This window comes from Phodopus roborovskii, unplaced genomic scaffold (genome assembly GCF_943737965.1).
Source record: "Phodopus roborovskii unplaced genomic scaffold, PHOROB, whole genome shotgun sequence".
Classification (NCBI taxonomy): Eukaryota; Metazoa; Chordata; class Mammalia; order Rodentia; family Cricetidae; genus Phodopus; species Phodopus roborovskii.
The window spans coordinates 39,985,917-40,004,345 of NW_026126410.1; the positions used below are offsets into that span (position 1 = coordinate 39,985,917).

General features: G+C 45.2%; 2 protein-coding genes across 2 annotated transcripts; one reads left to right on the forward strand and one right to left on the reverse strand.

Annotated features, from left to right (window-relative positions):
* The first annotated feature begins 644 nt into the window (after window positions 1-644).
* Window positions 645-6,889, forward strand: Cmbl (carboxymethylenebutenolidase homolog). Its single transcript, XM_051182614.1, has 5 exons — window positions 645-873; window positions 1,731-1,838; window positions 3,556-3,698; window positions 5,439-5,530; window positions 6,264-6,889. Exons 1-5 carry the CDS (start codon window positions 659-661, stop codon window positions 6,441-6,443), a joined length of 738 nt encoding a protein of 245 aa, XP_051038571.1. The 5' UTR covers window positions 645-658; the 3' UTR covers window positions 6,444-6,889.
* Window positions 6,890-7,523: 634 nt separating this feature from the next.
* On the reverse strand, window positions 7,524-18,388 carry Cct5 (chaperonin containing TCP1 subunit 5). The gene is made up of 11 exons (XM_051182613.1): window positions 18,201-18,388; window positions 15,019-15,079; window positions 14,425-14,589; window positions 12,859-13,057; window positions 11,430-11,622; window positions 11,204-11,353; window positions 10,620-10,739; window positions 9,919-10,104; window positions 9,698-9,835; window positions 9,323-9,503; window positions 7,524-7,768 (listed from the first exon to the last, which is right to left on the reverse strand). The coding sequence occupies exons 1-11, from the start codon at window positions 18,303-18,305 to the stop codon at window positions 7,641-7,643; spliced, it is 1,626 nt and encodes a 541-aa protein (XP_051038570.1). The 5' UTR covers window positions 18,306-18,388; the 3' UTR covers window positions 7,524-7,640.
* Window positions 18,389-18,429: the final 41 nt, after the last annotated feature.

Genomic DNA, 18,429 nt, shown 5'->3' on the forward strand with positions numbered 1-18,429 from the left:
TTCTCATTTTATTTTAAAAATTGCTAACAAATGACACAGCAATTGCTGTCATCTTTCTATGTCATTGTGTTCTTTCTACTATGGAGAAATAATAGTAATAATTCCTAGTATTTGTCTAGTGTTACTACGTGTCAAGCTTTCCTTTAATCTTTTGTAAGTACTTGTGATGACTAGCTCCATTTTCAGATGAAGTGACAAACACAGAGAGGTTAAGCAGCCTGCCCAAAGTTAAACAGCTATTAAATGAGCAGGCTAGGAATTGAACAGTGTGTCTGAATCCAAAGCCTAGGATTTGGAGCTAGAAGATGTGGATTTGACTCCCAGTCCCAGCACTGCACAGCTTCCATTTACTTCTTCGTGCATGGGAATGGTGATAAGCTCTACCTCATGGGACTAATCTGTGGAACAAGTCCTTAGTACCATGATCTATCTGTCTGTGGAAATGGCATGATCACTAAACACCTATGTGTCTCTTAATGAAGTCAAAGCCACAGTCAGCAACAGCCAGCACACCACTGGATTATTTCAGAATAAATGCCATAGTTGTATGTTTTTCCCAGTAATCTTGATGATAATTTATTTAGATTATCATTAAATCTGTCCTAATCAGCATGTAATGAATATTTCATTTCCTCTGTAGCCTGACGACAAGACCCCAATGGCTAATGAAGCTAACCCCTGCCCATGTGACATTGGTCACAAAATGGAGTATGGTGGCATGGGCCAGGAAGTTCAGGTTGAGCACATCAAGGCATATATCACCCGATCCCCTGTGGATGAAGGCAAAGCTGTGATTGTCATCCAGGATATATTTGGTTGGCAGCTGCCCAATACCAGGTATATGGCTGACATGATTGCTGGAAATGGATACACGTAAGTATGAAGTTCTGTTCTTTGCTTAAATTCATGTGAACTTCTGTGGTCCATTTTGTTTCCTTCAGAAAGATAGAACCAAAAACCTAACACAGTCTGAGCTGTATTCTCATTTACATTGTCTATTTCCTTATCTCAGTGAGTTGGCTTCTAGGAGAATGGCATGGGTTTGTAATGACCATGATTTCCAAACTGTGCCAGTGGCCTGTGGTGGGACCTCTGTCATTTGATCCCCTATATGATTTGTGCATGTGCACGATGTACACACATGTATATGAGGATTCATGCCTATCATAGTGAGTACGTAGAGGGCAGAGGAACCCTCTGTTAGTCTTCACTTTGCTTGTTTACTTTTTCTGTGGCCTGTTCTAGAACCTGCTGTGGACCTTACTCTTGGGGAGGAAACTGTTGATAGCCTGTGAGGGGAGCATTACTTGATCACAATGACTAGTCATATTCCTTAGGGGTGAACTTTGGCCAAAGCCAGTGTTCAAGGCCAGGAAAGTCCTGGGCTGGCTGATAACAACTTACTCCATGGAGGAAGGAAGGACATTTGAGGGTACATACCCTTGCCCACCAGTCCAGGGTTTTCTTCTGCACTGGGGTAGTTCTCGAGAAGTGTTCCTGCTGGTGGCAGGGTCATAACCAAGCTGCTGGAAGCTGTGTACCTGCAGCTGTGGAAGCTTAGGCAATTTGGCCTGGTGTCAGATGACCTTTGATGCAATCAAAGATGGCCTTAGTGGCCCAGGCTTTTCTTTCCCTCTGCCTAGAATTGGCAACCCATCAAGGCGCTTAATGAGCCTGGACGGACATTGAGTGGAAGTGACCAAAGGTTTATTCATGTCCATATTTTACAGAACTATTGTCCCAGACTTCTTTGTGGGACGAGAGCCGTGGGACCCAGCTGCAGACCGGTCCACCTTCCCTGAGTGGATAAAATCAAGAAACCCCAGAGAAATCAATCGGTATGTTATCAGCAGGCTTGGTTTTGTTTGTGACACAGCCCAAGGAGGAGCTAGGCTTCACTACGTTTCTAATCTCCCTCCCTCCCTTCCTCCCTTCCCCCCTTGATGGGGTAGGGCTTTGTCTGGCCCTTGACAAAGTCCTTCCAACAGCATGATGGAAACAAGTTTTGCTCCTGGCACACTATATGAGCTGCAGATGGACAATGACATCCTTGTCCCACTGCCCCAGTAAGCACAGCTGCTCACCTCCCTTAGCATCCATGAGTTCAAAGCCCTTCATCCACATGGGTGCTTGTTTGCAAAAGTTAGGACACCTATCCCAAGTGGATCAGCAGTTCAAAGAGCTATTGGTTTATAGAAGCAAGGAAATTAGCTCAGCATCAAATAGAAACTGGCCCATAGCTTAAAGGTCTCCCCAACTTTCATTCTCCCATTGCAGCTTGGCCTCACTTCTTGTATGCTGGTTTCATCCCCAAGAAGCTGTCACCTCTGGGGTGAGGGAGAAACCTGGGGCTAGGGAAACCACAGAAACCCACAAGGACAATCCCAACTAAGACAGGGGGAGGAGTTTTACCAGGCAAGGGGGGAGGGGTCATGATGAGTAACCTAGAGACAGCTGACCCGAGCCTGAGGGAGCTCAAGGACGCTGGGCCAGCAGTCAGGGAGCCTGCATGGGGCGGACCTAGGTCTTCTGCACGTGTGTGATAATTGCGTAGCTTGGTCTTAGGAGGAGCTCAACCGGATGTCCTGGCGCTTAGCTGGCATTCGGTAACCTGTTCCCCAAGCTGGATTACCAGGCTCTGCCTCCACCTAAGGGGAGAAGCTCAGTCCTGCTTCAACTCATGCACTATGCTTTGTGCAAGCCCATGGGAGGCCTGCCCCTTTCTGAATGGAGATGGAGAAAGGATGGGGGGGGGGTAGATGGGAGTAGGGAGGGCAAACTAGTTGTGATGTAAAAATAAATGAAAAAAAAAAGTTATTTAAATAATGAAAAAGTTCCCATCTCAGAGTCAGCCCATTCTTCCATAGTCTCTCTCCCAGCAACCTGGAGAGCAACCCACTCCCCCAGTTATGATTGGTTCTGCAGTCCATCCTGGAAACTCAAAATGCTGATCAGGAGATTGCTCTTCTCTGATTGGTCAGGTATGAGCCACAGAGATTTAGTTTACCCAAATTCCACATTCAACTATGGAAGCAGGTCATTAAGGTTTTATAGTAACAGAACAAAGATAAATTCTAATTCAAGACACTTTTCAAATACATTGGTGGAAACATTGTGTGGTTGCAACAGAATAAATTTCAGCTATAGGACCCACATACTGCCAGCATTCTTAGCTTTTTGTTTGGTGGAGAGTAGGGTTTTATTGGGTTGATAGTTCCAAAGGTTTTTATCTGTTTATCAGGATGTTAGGTTCAGCTTTATCTGCCAATTACAGGAGTTAGAGCCAACAGAGGTGGACAAGAAATGGCTTATTAGTGGGCCAAGCTAGCTCAAGATATTCTGTAATTAGGCTGCAGACCTGCAACCAAACTCTCCACAGCTACTTAGGTTTTCATTGTAAGCACCAGCTTTGCAGTCACAGCTTCTTTCAAGAATTTTGATTCTCATCACCAAACAAATAAAAACAGAGTGATGTTCACTGAGACATGGCAGTCACCCTAACCTTGAACATTCACCAATCAGCACCCTTTCCAATGCCATTTCTTTTTATCCTAGAGAGGTCGAGGCTGTCCTGAGGTATCTGAAACAACAGTGCCATGCCCAGAAGATTGGCATTGTAGGCTTCTGCTGGGGGGGCGCTGCTGTTCACCACGTGATGCTGACGTACCCAGAAGTCAGAGCAGGGGTGTCTGTTTATGGTAAGTGCTCAGGCTGTGTCACTCAGTGGAAGGAGGGTGACTGAGTGACAGGCCTCTCTCACATGCTGCAATACAAAACCTGATGGTTTTCTGAAATCTGAAAACAGAACTGGGGAGATGGTTCAGATAGGTCTTGTCAGTATAGGGATTCAAGGAGGAATTCCTGAATTTGGTCCCTGAACCTATGTTAAGGGGCGCAGAGACAGATGTTTTGGCTTACTGGGCATTTTGCCTAGCCTACTTGTTAAGTCCTAAGTCCTGTCTCAAACATCTAGGTGGGAAGGCTCCCCAGGAACACATCCCACATGCATGGGTACCTATGCATCGAATGCAATCGTGTGCCTGTTCACGCAAAGAAAAAAAGCAAAGTTCACTTTAAATTACAAACAGCAACTTCACTTTAAAAAATTAGCTGATATGAAAGAATTGTATGGGCATGTTACCTACACATATGTCTGTGCACCATGTGTGTGGCCTGGTATCCATGGAGGCCAGAAGAGGCTTTCAGATCCCCTGTTAGTTACAGATGACTGTGAGCCACCATGGGGGTACTGGGAATTGAATCTGACTACTTTTCTGGAAGAGTAGTCAGTAACGACTGAGCCATCTCTCTGGCCCCAACTTTTACATTTTAGCCAAAAGAAAACAAGTTATTCTAACCATGAGTTAAAAACTATCTGTTGGCAGAAGCAGAATGTAAGAGTACAGTTTAAAATCATCAAAAATATAAGAAAATCGACTGCTATTTCAAGTTACACATGCACAAGTACTTCTTACCTGGCCTAAGTATATATGCTCCTCGACATGGCACTTTATCTACAATTAGCACTAAGAAAAAACACTAAGATATTTCCTTACACAAAAGGAAATATAGTTAGGCATGGCACACACACTTGTAATCCCAGCACTTGGGAAGCTGAAGCATGAGGATTGGAATTTTCTGGCCAGCATAAGCTATATAGTGAAAGCCAGTCTCAAACAACAGAACAGATGCAATGAATCAATTGTTGGCTTCAGACATGAGGCCTGTCAACTGTCAGGCTGAGGGTGCCTGTCTCTCTGGCGCCACCTGCTGACTGCTGTTGAGCAGCATCTGAGTGGAAGGTTATGGCACAAGAGATATCCACTCAATATCCAGACCCATTATGTGTCTTTGCCAGAGTTGGTCAGAGAGCACAGCTATCCTTTCAGGCTTTGCCTCCTGGCAAAGGGTGTGGGGAAGGGAGACACTGTGTGCTTCTTAGCTTTGCTATCACATGGGCAGGAAGCAGGGGAAAAGTTGCTTTTCTCTCTTTTTTAAATCATCGTGATCATGTACTGTGTGGACCTGCATACAATGCCTGTGTGGAAACCAGAAAACAACTTTTTAATGTGGGTTTTGGGACCAAACTCGGGTTCTCAGGCTTGTGTGGCAAGTGTGCCTTCCTGACTTGCCATTTCCTGCCCAGTCTTCCAACAGTACACACACTTGCTTTTTCCCCAAGTAAACACACCTGGACCTGGCAGAGCAATCTTTGTACTCATTCATTAACCTTTAGAACTCAAAGAGGTGGGCATTGAACTTCATACAATGACCTGCAGAGCACTGGACTCTTGTTGGATTAATATCCTGGTCCAATGGCTATCTAGTCCACTGAAACCAGAATAGGTCTTCATAGAAACTTCTAGGGCAGCGGTTTGAAAATTATAACCAGATGTAACAGGCGGCTTTCTGTGGATGTCAATCTCAACTCTTTCCAGGCATCATAAGAGACACTGAAGAAATTTACAATCTGAAGAACCCAACATTGTTCATTTTTGCAGAAAATGATACTGTGATCCCCCTTGAACAGGTAAGTGGGCATTGATAGCGTATCTTAACATTTTTGGAGTAAGTTCCAAAGAACTCATTTATCACTGTAACTGTTTCCAATGATGAAAATTTCCAAAGAACGGAACTTAAGCCCAGAACGGTCTTTTCAGAGTGAGAACCAAGGAAACATTCCCAACACTGCCTATTTATTCTCTTGAAGGAATGGTCTCCACAGTAGCTCACCAGTTACCCTAAGGATGGTGTCAGACTTATTATGTGGAGAAGTTGATAAGGAAAACGGCCAAGTTAAAAGCAGTCACCCCAGGGTCACTAGGCAATACCAACAAGGGTCTGTGTCATTGTGCTTGCTATGCTAGGACTGCCAGTGGGGCAGCTGTCTAGTGCTGTAGGGGACAACCCAGCAGGCCCCACCACCAAGTATCCTTTGTATACTAAGGTCTCGTTGCACAGACCAGGCTGGTCTCAGAGACCTGCTTGCCTCTACCTCCCTGCTAGGGGTAGAAACATCAATCCACCATGCCCAGTAACATTCTGATCTAGTCTTTGTTCACAGTGGATTTGTCCGGTATCAGCCCAGGATAAATGTATCTTCTATAATTGGTGTGGTATCACCTTTATGCTGCTCTGCAATCCCTGACAGGGGCTAGGAACTGGAAGTCAATCCAGCAGCTTGGAGCCTGTTCACTATGCAAAGTACGCCAGCTCAGGGTTAAGTGACACCACCTCACTTTTTTTTTTCTTTTGTACACTAGGTCTCTGTGCTGACCCAGAAACTGAAAAAACACTGCATAGTTAATTACCAAGTTAAAACATTTTCTGGGCAAACTCATGGCTTTGTGCATCGTAAGAGAGAAGACTGTTCCCCTGAAGACAAGCCCTACATTGAGGAGGCGAGGAGGAACCTCATTGAGTGGCTGAACAGGTTCCTCTAGCAGCACTCACACACAGGACAGCTGGCAATCAAGTCTGCCTAGAAATAACTGACCACCTGATTCCTTATTTATGTAAGTTACGGGAATCTTAGAATTCTGAAACAAATACAACATAAACTAAGCTAAAAAAAATGCAATAGAAAATTTTAATAAATGCTAGATATATGGAGAATTCAAATGACAGTGTAATTGTAATTATTAGGGGAATCTGGGGCCATCAGGGACCAGCTGGGTGCTCAGACACGGCCTTACATTGTCAACTGAACACTGGTAAAACAATTCATGTGTAAAGCCAGAAGGTCACAAGTTGTTAACTAGGTAGGTTAACCCTGCCTAGGTGTTATATGGGCTCAATGCCACCCATATGCACTCACTGTGACCAGTCCCAGAATTCAGTTCCACAGACCCAATTACTCAACCTAATAAACTGATTTTTTAAAAATTTATGAATTTGTAGCTTTACTTCTAAAGAAACACCTGTGTCTGTATGTGTATACTTTCCCCAAGCACTGGTATTGTGTGCTCAAGACTGGGCTGCAAATGTCCATTCAATTGGTGGAGATGGAGGGCAGAGCCCATACACAGTCTACATTTCCAAGAACGAGGCTCCAGATATCAATAATGTTCGGTTTTTCATGGGATCCACTGAAAGCAGGAGTACCAGGTTGACTGGGCTGGGTCTGACCTCCCAGGCTTAAGCATGCTATACCAGCCAAAAAGGGCCTGTGCCTCAGCTGCCCTCTAAGCATGCGTTAGAGGGACAGTGATGCCCATGCCAGTTCTGACTGGCACCTGAGTTAACTGTGGCCACCATTCAGCAAACCAGTCTCCAGCACTGGCTTTAGTCCTGCAGTGTTTGTGTAACTTAGGAATGACCCCATGGACCTCTATGGCCAGGATTGCCCTGCCTCTGATTTCTGGTGGGTAGCGCATGTTCCTGACAACAGGACAGCTAAGCTGCTCAAATAGTGTATTTTTGCTTCCTTACATGGTTAATGCTGCGGATGAAGGATGCTTAGAGACATCTAAGGAACAGAGAAGCTGCGAGACTGTATCCTGTACTGAGCTCTGAACGAGGGCAACAGTTCCCAAACAGCTGTTTTTATTCCAGCATCTACAGGCTGTGAGAGGACCAGTGGTCACTGCAGATGCAGCATGACACACCATTTATTTAGTCACAGTGGTGGATGGTACAATTTATTCTTCAGATTCTCCAGGCTTACGGATGTCATCAATCTTCAGGATCATTCTCACCATCTGTGTGGCAAGAGAGATCTGCTGCTTTTTGCCAATCAAGGTTTCTATGACATGCTGATACTGCATATCTGAAAAACAAACAGCAATCAGTGGTCCCCGGAGCCTAAAAATTTACTATCAACAAACAGCTTCAATGTATGTAGACAAGAAAGCTTAGAAAAAGAAGCAGGCTGCAGCATTCATGTCTATGTTCCTAGTTATTGGGGAGGCTGAGGTTCATGGTCAGCCCAGGCAACATGGCAAAACTGCATTTCAAAAACAAAACTGGTTTAAAACGGCACCATTTGTCAGTCACAGAGGGAGAGAGAGGCTCATGGGGCCCTATCTCTTCCTGTTAAACTACAGGCTCCTGTGGACTCTGGGTGATCTTTGTCTTCAGTTGAGCCCACAGGTGAGTTTTGGTTAAACTCAGAACAAAAGCAGGATCGTGGGAAAGGGACTCACAGGGGGAAACAGGATGTGGGGGCAAGAATACCGAGAATACATCACATCTACACATATACCCACCTATCTATAGCAAACAGTGTCAAACAATGAAGGAAATAAAAACCATGTAAGTAAAAGGGCTGGAGACGGTTCAGCGATTAAGAGCATCAAGTGCTCTTACAGAGGACCTGAGTTTCCTGCACCCACTCAGCAGCTTACACCCGTCCAATTAACCCCAGGGCCAAGGGATCAGTTCCACTCTTCTGGTCCCCAGGAGTACCATACACATGTAGCACACTTAAATGCATGCAGGCAAAACACTCATGCACATAACAGGGAGTTTATCCAAGACAGGGTTTCCCTGTGTAGCCCTGACTGTCCTGGAACTCAAGAGATCCTCTCATGTGCTGGACTAAAGGTATGCATCACCACCACTGGCTAATAAATCTTGACAGACAAAACCTCAAACCAAAAATTCTAAAGCTGTAGCAGTCAATGAGCTACAGTTTTCCCTGTCATTTTCAGATGTATTTCATTAGTATTGAGGACATGCTTATGTTGGAACCTGGTAGCAGAAGTGCCAGGACTCATGCCTATAAGGAAGTTAGTCAGTGACATGACATCTCAAAGCACCCAGATGCACAATCTCTGCAAAAGAGTCAGTAGATACCTCATGTCACAGCAGCTTTTTTATTTTGGATGCTGGTGTAGCCTGGACCCTCAACTCCTGCTATATGCTGGAGTTGCTGTTGTCAGAATACTTATTCTGTTGTTGAACTCATTGAAGGAATGCAGGCACTGTTGTTCAGTAAACAAATGTAGCAAACTAGCAAAGTTTCAATATGTTAATGTCTGCCACTTTTTTTTAACAGCAGAGCTGCCAAGCTGCTACAGAGTTACAAGTCTACCAAACACCCTAAGTCACAGGACAGCCAGGTGCCAGGGTGTAACTAACTACTCTGTACAGACTGAGACAGACATGTGTGTGAAGGAAGACAGGCTGAACTGTATAGCAAAATGAGTGTGTCACTAAGACCAGGTCCTACAGCAATCAAGTCAAACAACTAAAACCAAGAACTTAACTATCCAAGTGCATTTAAAAACTCACAAGGCAATAGTTCATGTGTGGCAAGAGCATACCACCTTCCAAGTCAATGGAAACCTGGGTCACCCAAGAACGCCAACAAACAACTCACCATTAGTGCCCTTGTGCAAACAGTCAATCCCAAGGGCAGGGTTGGACTCCTTCACTTGCTTGGCTCGGACTTCAGTCATGGTCTGGATGGGATTCATGCCACTGTTTTCTGAAAGGGCCATGGGGATGACCTCCAAGGCATCTGCAAAAGCTCTCATAGCATACTGCTCCAAAGTTGGGCACTGGAAGGGTACAGACAGTGAGTGCACTTGGCAAGAGCCAACCCGGCTCCTACAGCAGTTCCTAAGCATACACTGGCAAACTTACTCACGGCAAGCTTAATAAACCATGATTACTTATCTAGAGAACGAAGGTGATGAACTAGAACATTCCTGAAACCAGACACAGCAATTTTCACTTCGATTCTGCCCGTTACCTTATCTGCCTCTTGACTGACTGCCAGGGCGCAGGATATTTCAGCAGCCCCTCCTCCATACACAACTCGATTGTCTCGGATGAGGTTCCGGATGACACACAAGGCATCATGGAGGGATCGTTTTGCTTCTTCAATGATCTGGGGGAGAAGGTCATGTCTCAGCACCTCATGTAGGTAGAGAAAAAACCCTGGCTGCACTGAGCCACTTCCCAGCTCCTTACCATTTTGTTTCCTCCTCTGATGAAAATGGTCACAGCTCTCGAGTTCTTACACTGCTCAATGACTAGCATTTTGTCTTTCGTAGTACCAAACGAGATCTCTCGCACTATACCGGCAAAGCCCAGCTTCTCAGAGGTAAGCTCAGAGAACCTGGGCACAATCCGTCCTCCTGTGGCAATGGCGATCAACTGTTAGAGGGCAGACAGATGTGGTTAATGCTAGTGAACTTCCAAAACTGGACTACCCTGAAGGACACTTAACCCGGGATCACCTCGCTCATTCGATGTTAGACCAAAGTAGGGGACTGGTATACTCAGCTCTATTGCAGTCAATTCCCAACCCATCTTACAGTGGGAGCCCTGTCTGTGAACCCAGCTCTCACGTCCCCAGAGCACAGGCGGAGCAGAAGGGAAGCAAGGCTTGTTCAAATCATGGCTTGGGAGAGATGTTCCTACCCAGCTGCCACAGTACCAGGGTTTCCCGCCCCCAAAAGTCAACAGAGAAGCCCAGAGTAGACTGGCAACACCAGAAATACAAAGTATCGTCATCCAAATAAACACAATCCCAGAATGTTCTTCCATAGTTACTCTTCTCTAAGCTGTGGTGGTTGTTTCAGGCAAATGCTGTTTAAGTGGCACAGAATACAAGCATGCATTGCAGGTTCACCCACACCCAACAAGGGCTCTAAGTGCTGGCCTCCTACCTCAATCTCAGGTCCTCCTACCCAGCGAACTGCAGGGAGGGCATTCTGAAGAAGTAAATGATTGGCTTCATCATCAAAGCCCCACTGGCAAATAGCCAGGTTAGCGCCAGTTTCTTTAATCTGGGAAAAGAAATGCCACAACTCTTATTAATAACAAGTATTTGTTCCTTGTTACATGATCTGAAGTCATTAAGAGCAGTGTGTGAAGTCAGTGCACTAAAAGAAGGAAGTATATGAGTGTGCGGCCTTATCTTTTCCTCTCAACACTATCATGTGTGTCAATGGAAACCATTTTGCTATCTAAACTAGGCTTGAATTCCTGTTACTTCAAAGCTCTCGTTTGCTCCATTCAAGCCCAGGACAGGTGGTAACAAAAGGCACAGCTAAGATGCCAAACTCTCAAAGCAGCCCAGGAAAAGTCAACGTCTTTCCTAATATACCACTTGGTTTTTCTTACTGTACTTATTTTTGGGCCTGACACTGAACACAGGATGCACTATACATTATTTGTAGCCAGGTGACAAAGTTTGCAGATGGTAATTGTTAGCTTGTGGAGTCTGTTCAGGCAGCACTGCAGGACTTACCTGCTGAATCATCTCTTCAAACTTCTCCTTTTCATATTTCTGCAGGGCTTTGTAATCCTCCACAGAGGTCACATCCAGCTTGTGCTTCGTCTTTGGTTTAGGTGGCTCAAACGGACACGTGAGAATCGCAATCTTAGCATTTTCCACTTGCTGTGGGGAAGAAAGAACCCTGAGTGGCAGGGCTTGGGCAAACAGTGTACAAGTAAGTGTAAGAGCAACAACTTACTTTTGGCATCTGCGGGTGACTGAAGTCCTTATCGACGATCACACCCTTTATAAGTTTGGTGTCCTCTAGCCTCCCACCCACTTTGCCTTCCACTTTGATGAGCTCAAAGTCAACATCTCTCCGCTCCATATCTGCCACGGTGAGGACGGCATTCACAGCGATCTCAGCCATTTGTCGATGACAGCTGTTAACTCTGATGAAAACACACAGCTTTCACATTCCTTCACAATGGCAGTAACCAAACCATCACATCACGCAACTCAACAACACTTCTAGGAAAACTGCTTTCCAAGTTAAAGCTGACAAGGGGCAGTAACAGCCAGGCAAAGCAGAAAGCCTGAGCTGTGTAAACCCTTTCCTTTATGGTTTGAACCAATTCTACCTTGAAATTACAGGCATGTTAATTTTCCTCTAAAAATACACGCATGATCTAACAGAGACCAGGTCCACCTGAAGGCAGGGTGGGAGTTCTCTACTGGAATACCAACTACACCTTAGCCTCGGTTTTGCTCTGGACGTCTGCCCTTTACTGCAGACACTCAGCTTTCCTGTGTCTTCTCAGACATGAAGGAGCAGGCTTTAGGTGCTTCACAGCCCAGAGATATTTATTGCACTCATCTTCATATTGAGACCATTCCTTATGCTAGAAGTACCACACACACAGCTCCGCATTTAAATACTGCTCACACTGTTCAGTGACTTAACAGAGAAGGCTCAATGAGTCAAAGCACCTGCTGCCAAGCCTGGTGACCCACCTGGTAGGAGAGAGCAGATTCCTACAAGTTGTACGTCCACACAGAATAAACGTAAGAAGAGTAATGGGGGTGGGGGATGAGAGGGCAAAAAGAAGGAAATAAAGGCAACCACCCCATTTTATCTAACACCCACACACATCGAGGTATTAAGCAGGAGGAGGACAAACAAGAGCTGAAATAACACAATAAAAGCGTCTACTACGTGTGGTTAGAGTTTACGTGTAGTTATGCTGGCACTTAAGTTTTAATGCCACAGTACAGCAGCAGACTGGAGTTTCTTCCATTGTAGACAGGAACATCCCTAAGTTGAGACCACTTTAAGTGTTTAGGGGCAAGAGCAGACGTTAGGAAACACTGACAGAAATTTTAAGACAGGAAGGCCAATTTTAGGATCATCTTCCTAATTACATTAAAACTTTGGAGCAGTACATTTGCTTACTGATTAAAAACACAAATGCTTCCCCAGAATGACTTCCTAGTAAGAGGTGATAGAAAAAAATATTAGACTGTACAGTCAGGGAGATTTACTAATAACAACTGGCAAATCCAGCCTCCAAGAAAAACACAGGAAAACAAGCAAAACCAACAGAAACTTCAGCGAAGCATACAACAGATGAACAGTCCTCCAAAGGACAGGCTTGCAACCCACAAAGTTCTACTGATAGGACACTCACACTTTGGAGCCCAGCGTGGTCTTTGCAGTCTGAATCAAGGGTTCGGGATTGTTGATGTCAACAAGCACACTGTCACTGATCTTGTCTAGGTGATCTATAGCAATTCGGGCAGCCTGTTCATAGCCGTCAGCAATTCTGATTGGGTGAATGCCCCGGTCCAGCAGCTGCTCAGCTTCTTCCAACAAGGCCCCAGCCAGGACTGCAAGCAAGACAGTAGACAGTTTACGTTACAAATTTTAGTACAGCCTTATATACTAACTCAAAACTAACGAAGTTCTAGAATTGGGATGGATGTTATCTTAGAGGTCAGGGCTATGATTGGAAAGGAGGAGGCCATCTGTCTTAGTTTTGATCATAGTTAAGGTTCAATAGGCCACCCCTTAAAGATGAACTTGATAATAAAAACTTAGGAAAGTGGACAGGCAAAGAGGTGGGCCTGTAGTTTAAGGTATATATTGCCAATATTTACAGCACTGGAATTCACACAGTAGGAGAGTTGACTCCCAAAAGTTGTCTTCTGGTCTTACACATCCCCACAATAAATGTACAAACAGAAAGGTGTAGGCCACAATGCAAGGACAACATTTAAAATGGAAAGCAGCAAAATGGGGCAAGGAACACCTGAGGGCATCCTGACTTGTGGAGGGCTAATGAGTACCTGCTCCCCAAGGATCAACCCATCTCCTTCCCCCTTGGTGACAGAAATGAATTTGGTTCTATTAATTAAAAACCCATTGCATCCAAGCACACCTACAATAGTGCTTGGGAAATTATGGCAATTCCATATTTTAACAACTTTAAATTAGCTACAGCAAAGATAACCCTGCACATATTAATGTGTTCCCATCTCCTTTGATCTGTAAAGCAAGTACAAATTAGATTTAGTTTTGTATGTATGCACAAGCATGCATGGTATGGAGAGGAGAAATGCCCAGCTGGATTCAGCTCTCTGTTTATGATATGGGTCCCAAGAGTCAAACTCAGGTGTTTAGGTTTTGCTAGCAAGCATCTTTACTGGCTGGCTTAGCCACCTTGCCAGCCCTCATACTCTGGATCGATCTGAAGATTTCAAATTTCAGGAAAAAAAAAATGCTAATAGTAAAAACAAACATGATAATGCACGTTTTCTCTTCAGATGTATACACCTTTTCCAGCTAATTCATTGAGAAGTAGCTGCAGGAATCAAGGCATGTCAACCCCCTTCCATATTTTGGTAGGAGAACCAGGGCACTCTCTGTGTAATCATCATGTAGCTGTCAACTCAAGGACAATGAATACTGATACCATACAACTTACAACCCTAAATGTTGCTCCTCCAAACGTATCTCACTAACACCCGCAGCTTAAACAAACACACAAACAAATGGACCAGAGAAGCACACACCACAAGCTGCCAATGCTCCCAGCCTCCTTCCCGTTCTTCTTGCCCCCACTCTTCAAAGTCTGCCCACTTGTGCCATAATGTGCTCCCCAACTTCAGTCAGTCCCCATGACTTGATGCAGAAGCATTTGCTCCTGAGACGCTTTTAAAACACCTTACATTAGAAAGGCTGTTTCTTTTCTTACCAACCACTCCCGTGGTTCCATCTCCAATTTCATCATCCTGGGATTTGGACAGTTCAACCATCAGCTTGGCAATTTGATGGTCCACATCCATCATGCTTAGAATGGTGGCACCGTCATTTGTTACAGTGACATCGCCATCCTTATCTACCATCATCTTGTCCAGCCCTAAAGGACAAAAGTTCAGAAGTTGGCAAAAGAATGTATGACCAGGGGCTAGAGAGAGCCATTTCAAATCTCAAGGAACTCTTACCTGAAATTCATTAGAAAAAAAATTCAATACTCATAAAACATCCACCAGATACCCTTCTATCAGACAATTCAAGCTCCACAAAGGAAACAGTGTGTCTCAAAACAAAGAAACGCAGACCAACACTACATACAGAATACCATTAAATACAGCATCAACTTAAGATAGAGGTGTGTTCTGGAACACGGCTAATGATGTAAAGAAAGACCTATCTAAAGCTGTGAGCACACTGGAACAGTAAGGAGCACAGACACTCAGAGCATCTTGGCTGAATGAGCTGGAAGACTGCTACACTGACTGTATGATAAATTCAATCCTTTATTTAAAAATATCAACATTTCTCTTACCATTTGGTCCCAATGAAGTTCTCATTGTGTTTGCTACAGCTTTTGCAGCCATGATGTGAGACTAAATAAAACAGAAAAGCAAATACCCAGTTACCTATCATTTCAACAATTAAAGGCACATAGCTCATGTTTACAGGAAAAAAAAAAAAAAAAAAAAAAAAAAAGAGTTGGGATGTAATTTCTAAAATCTAGAAATTTCTACGCCAACAGAAGTCTGACTTGAACAGTAACATTCACAACTATAAGCTTTAGTGTCAAGTGCTGTGTTTTGCATTCTCAGCACAGGAGGCAGGCTGTTTCCATTACTGAACTGAGAATACAAAGTCCAATTGTAAAACATAACATCTTCAGTTTTCACCAAAGCCCATTGTAGAGAAATACCACATTAATCCCACATGGGAACGCCACTGTTGCTAACATTCTTATCAAGCACTATTTTCAAAAGGAAAATTGTGAATGGTGGCTGAGAATTTAGTACCATGACCCATGGGCTTGGAACCTGGAGACTGCTGTTTTAAACTGCTCTAAAATTCGTCTTTGCCCTGAAATCTTTTTAAGGATGATGGGCTAAATTTAGCTGTAGAGACACTAGAGCAAGGATTGGAAGTGCAGTTCATTGGGAGAGTGACTGAGATGGCTCAGTGGTCAAGGTCACCTGCTCTTGCCCACATGGCAGCTCCCAAAGGCCTGTACTCAAGTTCCAGGTGATCTGATGCCCTCTTCTGGCCTCCACATGCACCAGTGTGCACATACATACGTGAAGGTACCCATACATACACACACATAAAATAAATAAATCTAAAATAAAAACCCAAAATCAACACACAAGACATCTCATGATTACATAAATCTGCCCTTTGTCTTTAATAAACAGCAAAGTTATATGTATAACAAACATTGTTTAAAAGTAATGTTCTTTATTATTTATTCTCAGTAAAGGTATGCCTGTTTTATATACATCTATACCCTGGGTCACATAGAACTTTACAGGAGAAAAGTTTATATGATCTTCAGCCATGGCAAGCACATGGTACCTTTTTGTCATCTTGGCCCTTCAGTGTGTCAGAAGTTCTAAGAAATCTAAACACACTCAAAGGGGCAGACCCAGAAAACCAATTTTAACAACAATCTTACTAACATCCCTGTAGGCCTGAGATCTTGACCTCTATACTCTAGGAATGCAACCCACAGCTTCACTGCAACATCTGGCCTGTTGATTAGTTTTCATTCAAATTCTTCTAACTCAGATGTTAGTGGCAACAATCTCCCCACACCAGAATGTATATTACTGTTATTAAAGTATTAAGGGTACAAGCCTGCAAGACCCATCCCCTGTTCCCAGACACACTTGGCTCTCGTTTCCTTCAATGTCTCGTTTTTATTCTTGCCACCACTAACTTAACTCAGGTCAATATTATCCTACAGAATTCTAAAACCACATCCCATGCACTCCTTATTTGCTAATTAACTTATTTTTAAAGTCCCTTAACAATTCCAAAGGTTTAAAAGGACCCATGGTCCTGTAACACTAGAGCTCAAAGGCAAAGCACTCCTGGCTGTCCCTGGCGCTAACTCAATCTTCTCACTCTCACAGTGCACAAGGATGCAAACTTCTCTAACCAGAGAAACATCGTGTTTTCTGAACTGTGCAAGTACACACGTTCAACTTCTCGCATCATCCCCAATGGCTGACCACAAAACACCAAGTTCATTTTGTCTTTGCCAACTCCGGTGACTTCTTAAAATGCACTTTGAAGTAGGTATTCATAATGGGCTGTTTGAAAAGCACCACAAAGAAATGTCTTTCTGTGCCCAAGGACAGCGGACACCCGAGCTTATTTTTGGTTGGCTAAAGGGTATGCATTGAGCAGAGGGCAACAGTTCCTTGCTGTACACAGAACAGGCCTGTACTACAATAATCTGGCCCTGAATAGCAAGGCTAAGCCCATGGCTCTGGATCACTAGCGGTGACACAGCCTGGGGTACACTGAAGTCATGGCCCTTCTCTATCGCAGCAGCTGTGAAACCTTTGGCCGTTTCTCTATGACCCTGCCCTAAGTGCCCAATTCTGGAAGCAGATCTATCTTGAGTGAGGACCACAGGCAATAGCCCATGTAATTAGCACAAATGGCTGACAGCGCACAACTGTTAACATGAATTACACTGCTAAAATCTCTGCCTGTTGGAATGTTTCTCAATCTGCAAGTACCCTGGGGGGGGGGAGGAGAATGGAACTAAATACATAAGGCATAGGACCTGGAAAATAATTCCCCGTACAAAGGGAACAGAACCAAACATCTACAACTGCTCTGTGCACTTCTCCAGTCACTCCAACACCTGTCAAGTCGTTGGCATGACAGAAAGTCCACATGGAGAAACCAGGTCCAAAGAGTTCTTGTAACTGGAGTCAGTGAGAAGATATATTATTTCCTAGTCTGTTTAAGTAGGACCCCAACATTAGGCGAACAAGGGCACCTCAGACCCGGAGGCACGGCGGGCACACATACAACCCAAGACGGGGCTCCCTCCCTCCTTCCTCTGCGTTTTCTGTGGCAACACCTGTGGATGGCATTCCTTCCTTATCTGGGTTCGAGCTCTTTCTTATTCCTTTCTTATCTGAGTCTTGGCCCTTTTCATCCCTTTCCTTCCTACTCATCAATTCGGCTCCGCCTTCCCTCGGGATAACGTCTTTGTTTCCCTGTGATGGGGGTTCCAAAAGCTGCAACTTTGGGGAAAACATCATAGTTTGGAGGCAGCTGTGCGCCACTGAAAACTGTCTCCCTCCATTCCAAAAAATGCGTGTTTCCTGGCCCAAGAGGATGTACAGTCCGCTCCGACCACAACGCTCTGGCCCTTGCAAACACGTGCGCGCGCGAGTGCGTGCACCGCACAGTCCCCTCCATCGAGCGCTGTCACTCGGAAAGCACACGCCCGGCCCCGCGCTGAGTCCCCGGGTGAGCGCGTGGCTGAGCCCCACGCAGGGACGCGGGGCGGGCGGCCCTCCTCTCTCCCACGCACGGGGGGCCGGGTGAGCACACGGAGCCCGCAGGGGCTCCTCGGAACCGCTCATTCTCGACCCTTCGGGCCAGCACATGGCCGAACCGCTCCCACGCCAGCGCAGGCGCAGAGGAGCGCTCGGGCCGCCTCCCTTCATCCCGCTGCCTCGCGTCCCGGGCCGTTACCTTGAGGGCCTCAAGCCCCATGAGACGGGACTTGCGGTCTTGATCCTTGATGATGAGGAAGGGGCGCCCATACTCATCAAAGGCGAGGGTCCCCACGGACGCCATGGTGTGCGAGCCACAAGACGCGCTCTTCAACAACCGGCAGGGACCACTGCGGAACAGAGAGGCACCTCTCCCTCGCGAGAGGACGCGAAGTCTCGCGCGCGTGCGCAGTAAGGACCGCCCGAGA

What these genes read in the sequence shown, in the direction of transcription:
- Cmbl (XM_051182614.1), top strand. Translation starts at nt 659, where the DNA reads ATGGCTAATGAAGCTAACCCCTGCCCATGTGACATTGGTCACAAAATG. An exon ending in ATTGCTGGAAATGGATACAC is followed by an intron (nt 874 to 1,730) that starts GTAAGTATGAAG and finishes CATATTTTACAG; the next exon opens with AACTATTGTCCCAGACTTCT. An exon ending in AACCCCAGAGAAATCAATCG is followed by an intron (nt 1,839 to 3,555) that starts GTATGTTATCAG and finishes TTTTTATCCTAG; the next exon opens with AGAGGTCGAGGCTGTCCTGA.
- Cct5 (XM_051182613.1), bottom strand. Translation starts at nt 18,305, where the DNA reads ATGGCGTCCGTGGGGACCCTCGCCTTTGATGAGTATGGGCGCCCCTTC. An exon ending in TGGAACCACGGGAGTGGTTG is followed by an intron (nt 13,058 to 14,424) that starts GTAAGAAAAGAA and finishes TCTTGCTTGCAG; the next exon opens with TCCTGGCTGGGGCCTTGTTG. An exon ending in TAGGAGGACCTGAGATTGAG is followed by an intron (nt 10,105 to 10,619) that starts GTAGGAGGCCAG and finishes GCCCTCTAACAG; the next exon opens with TTGATCGCCATTGCCACAGG.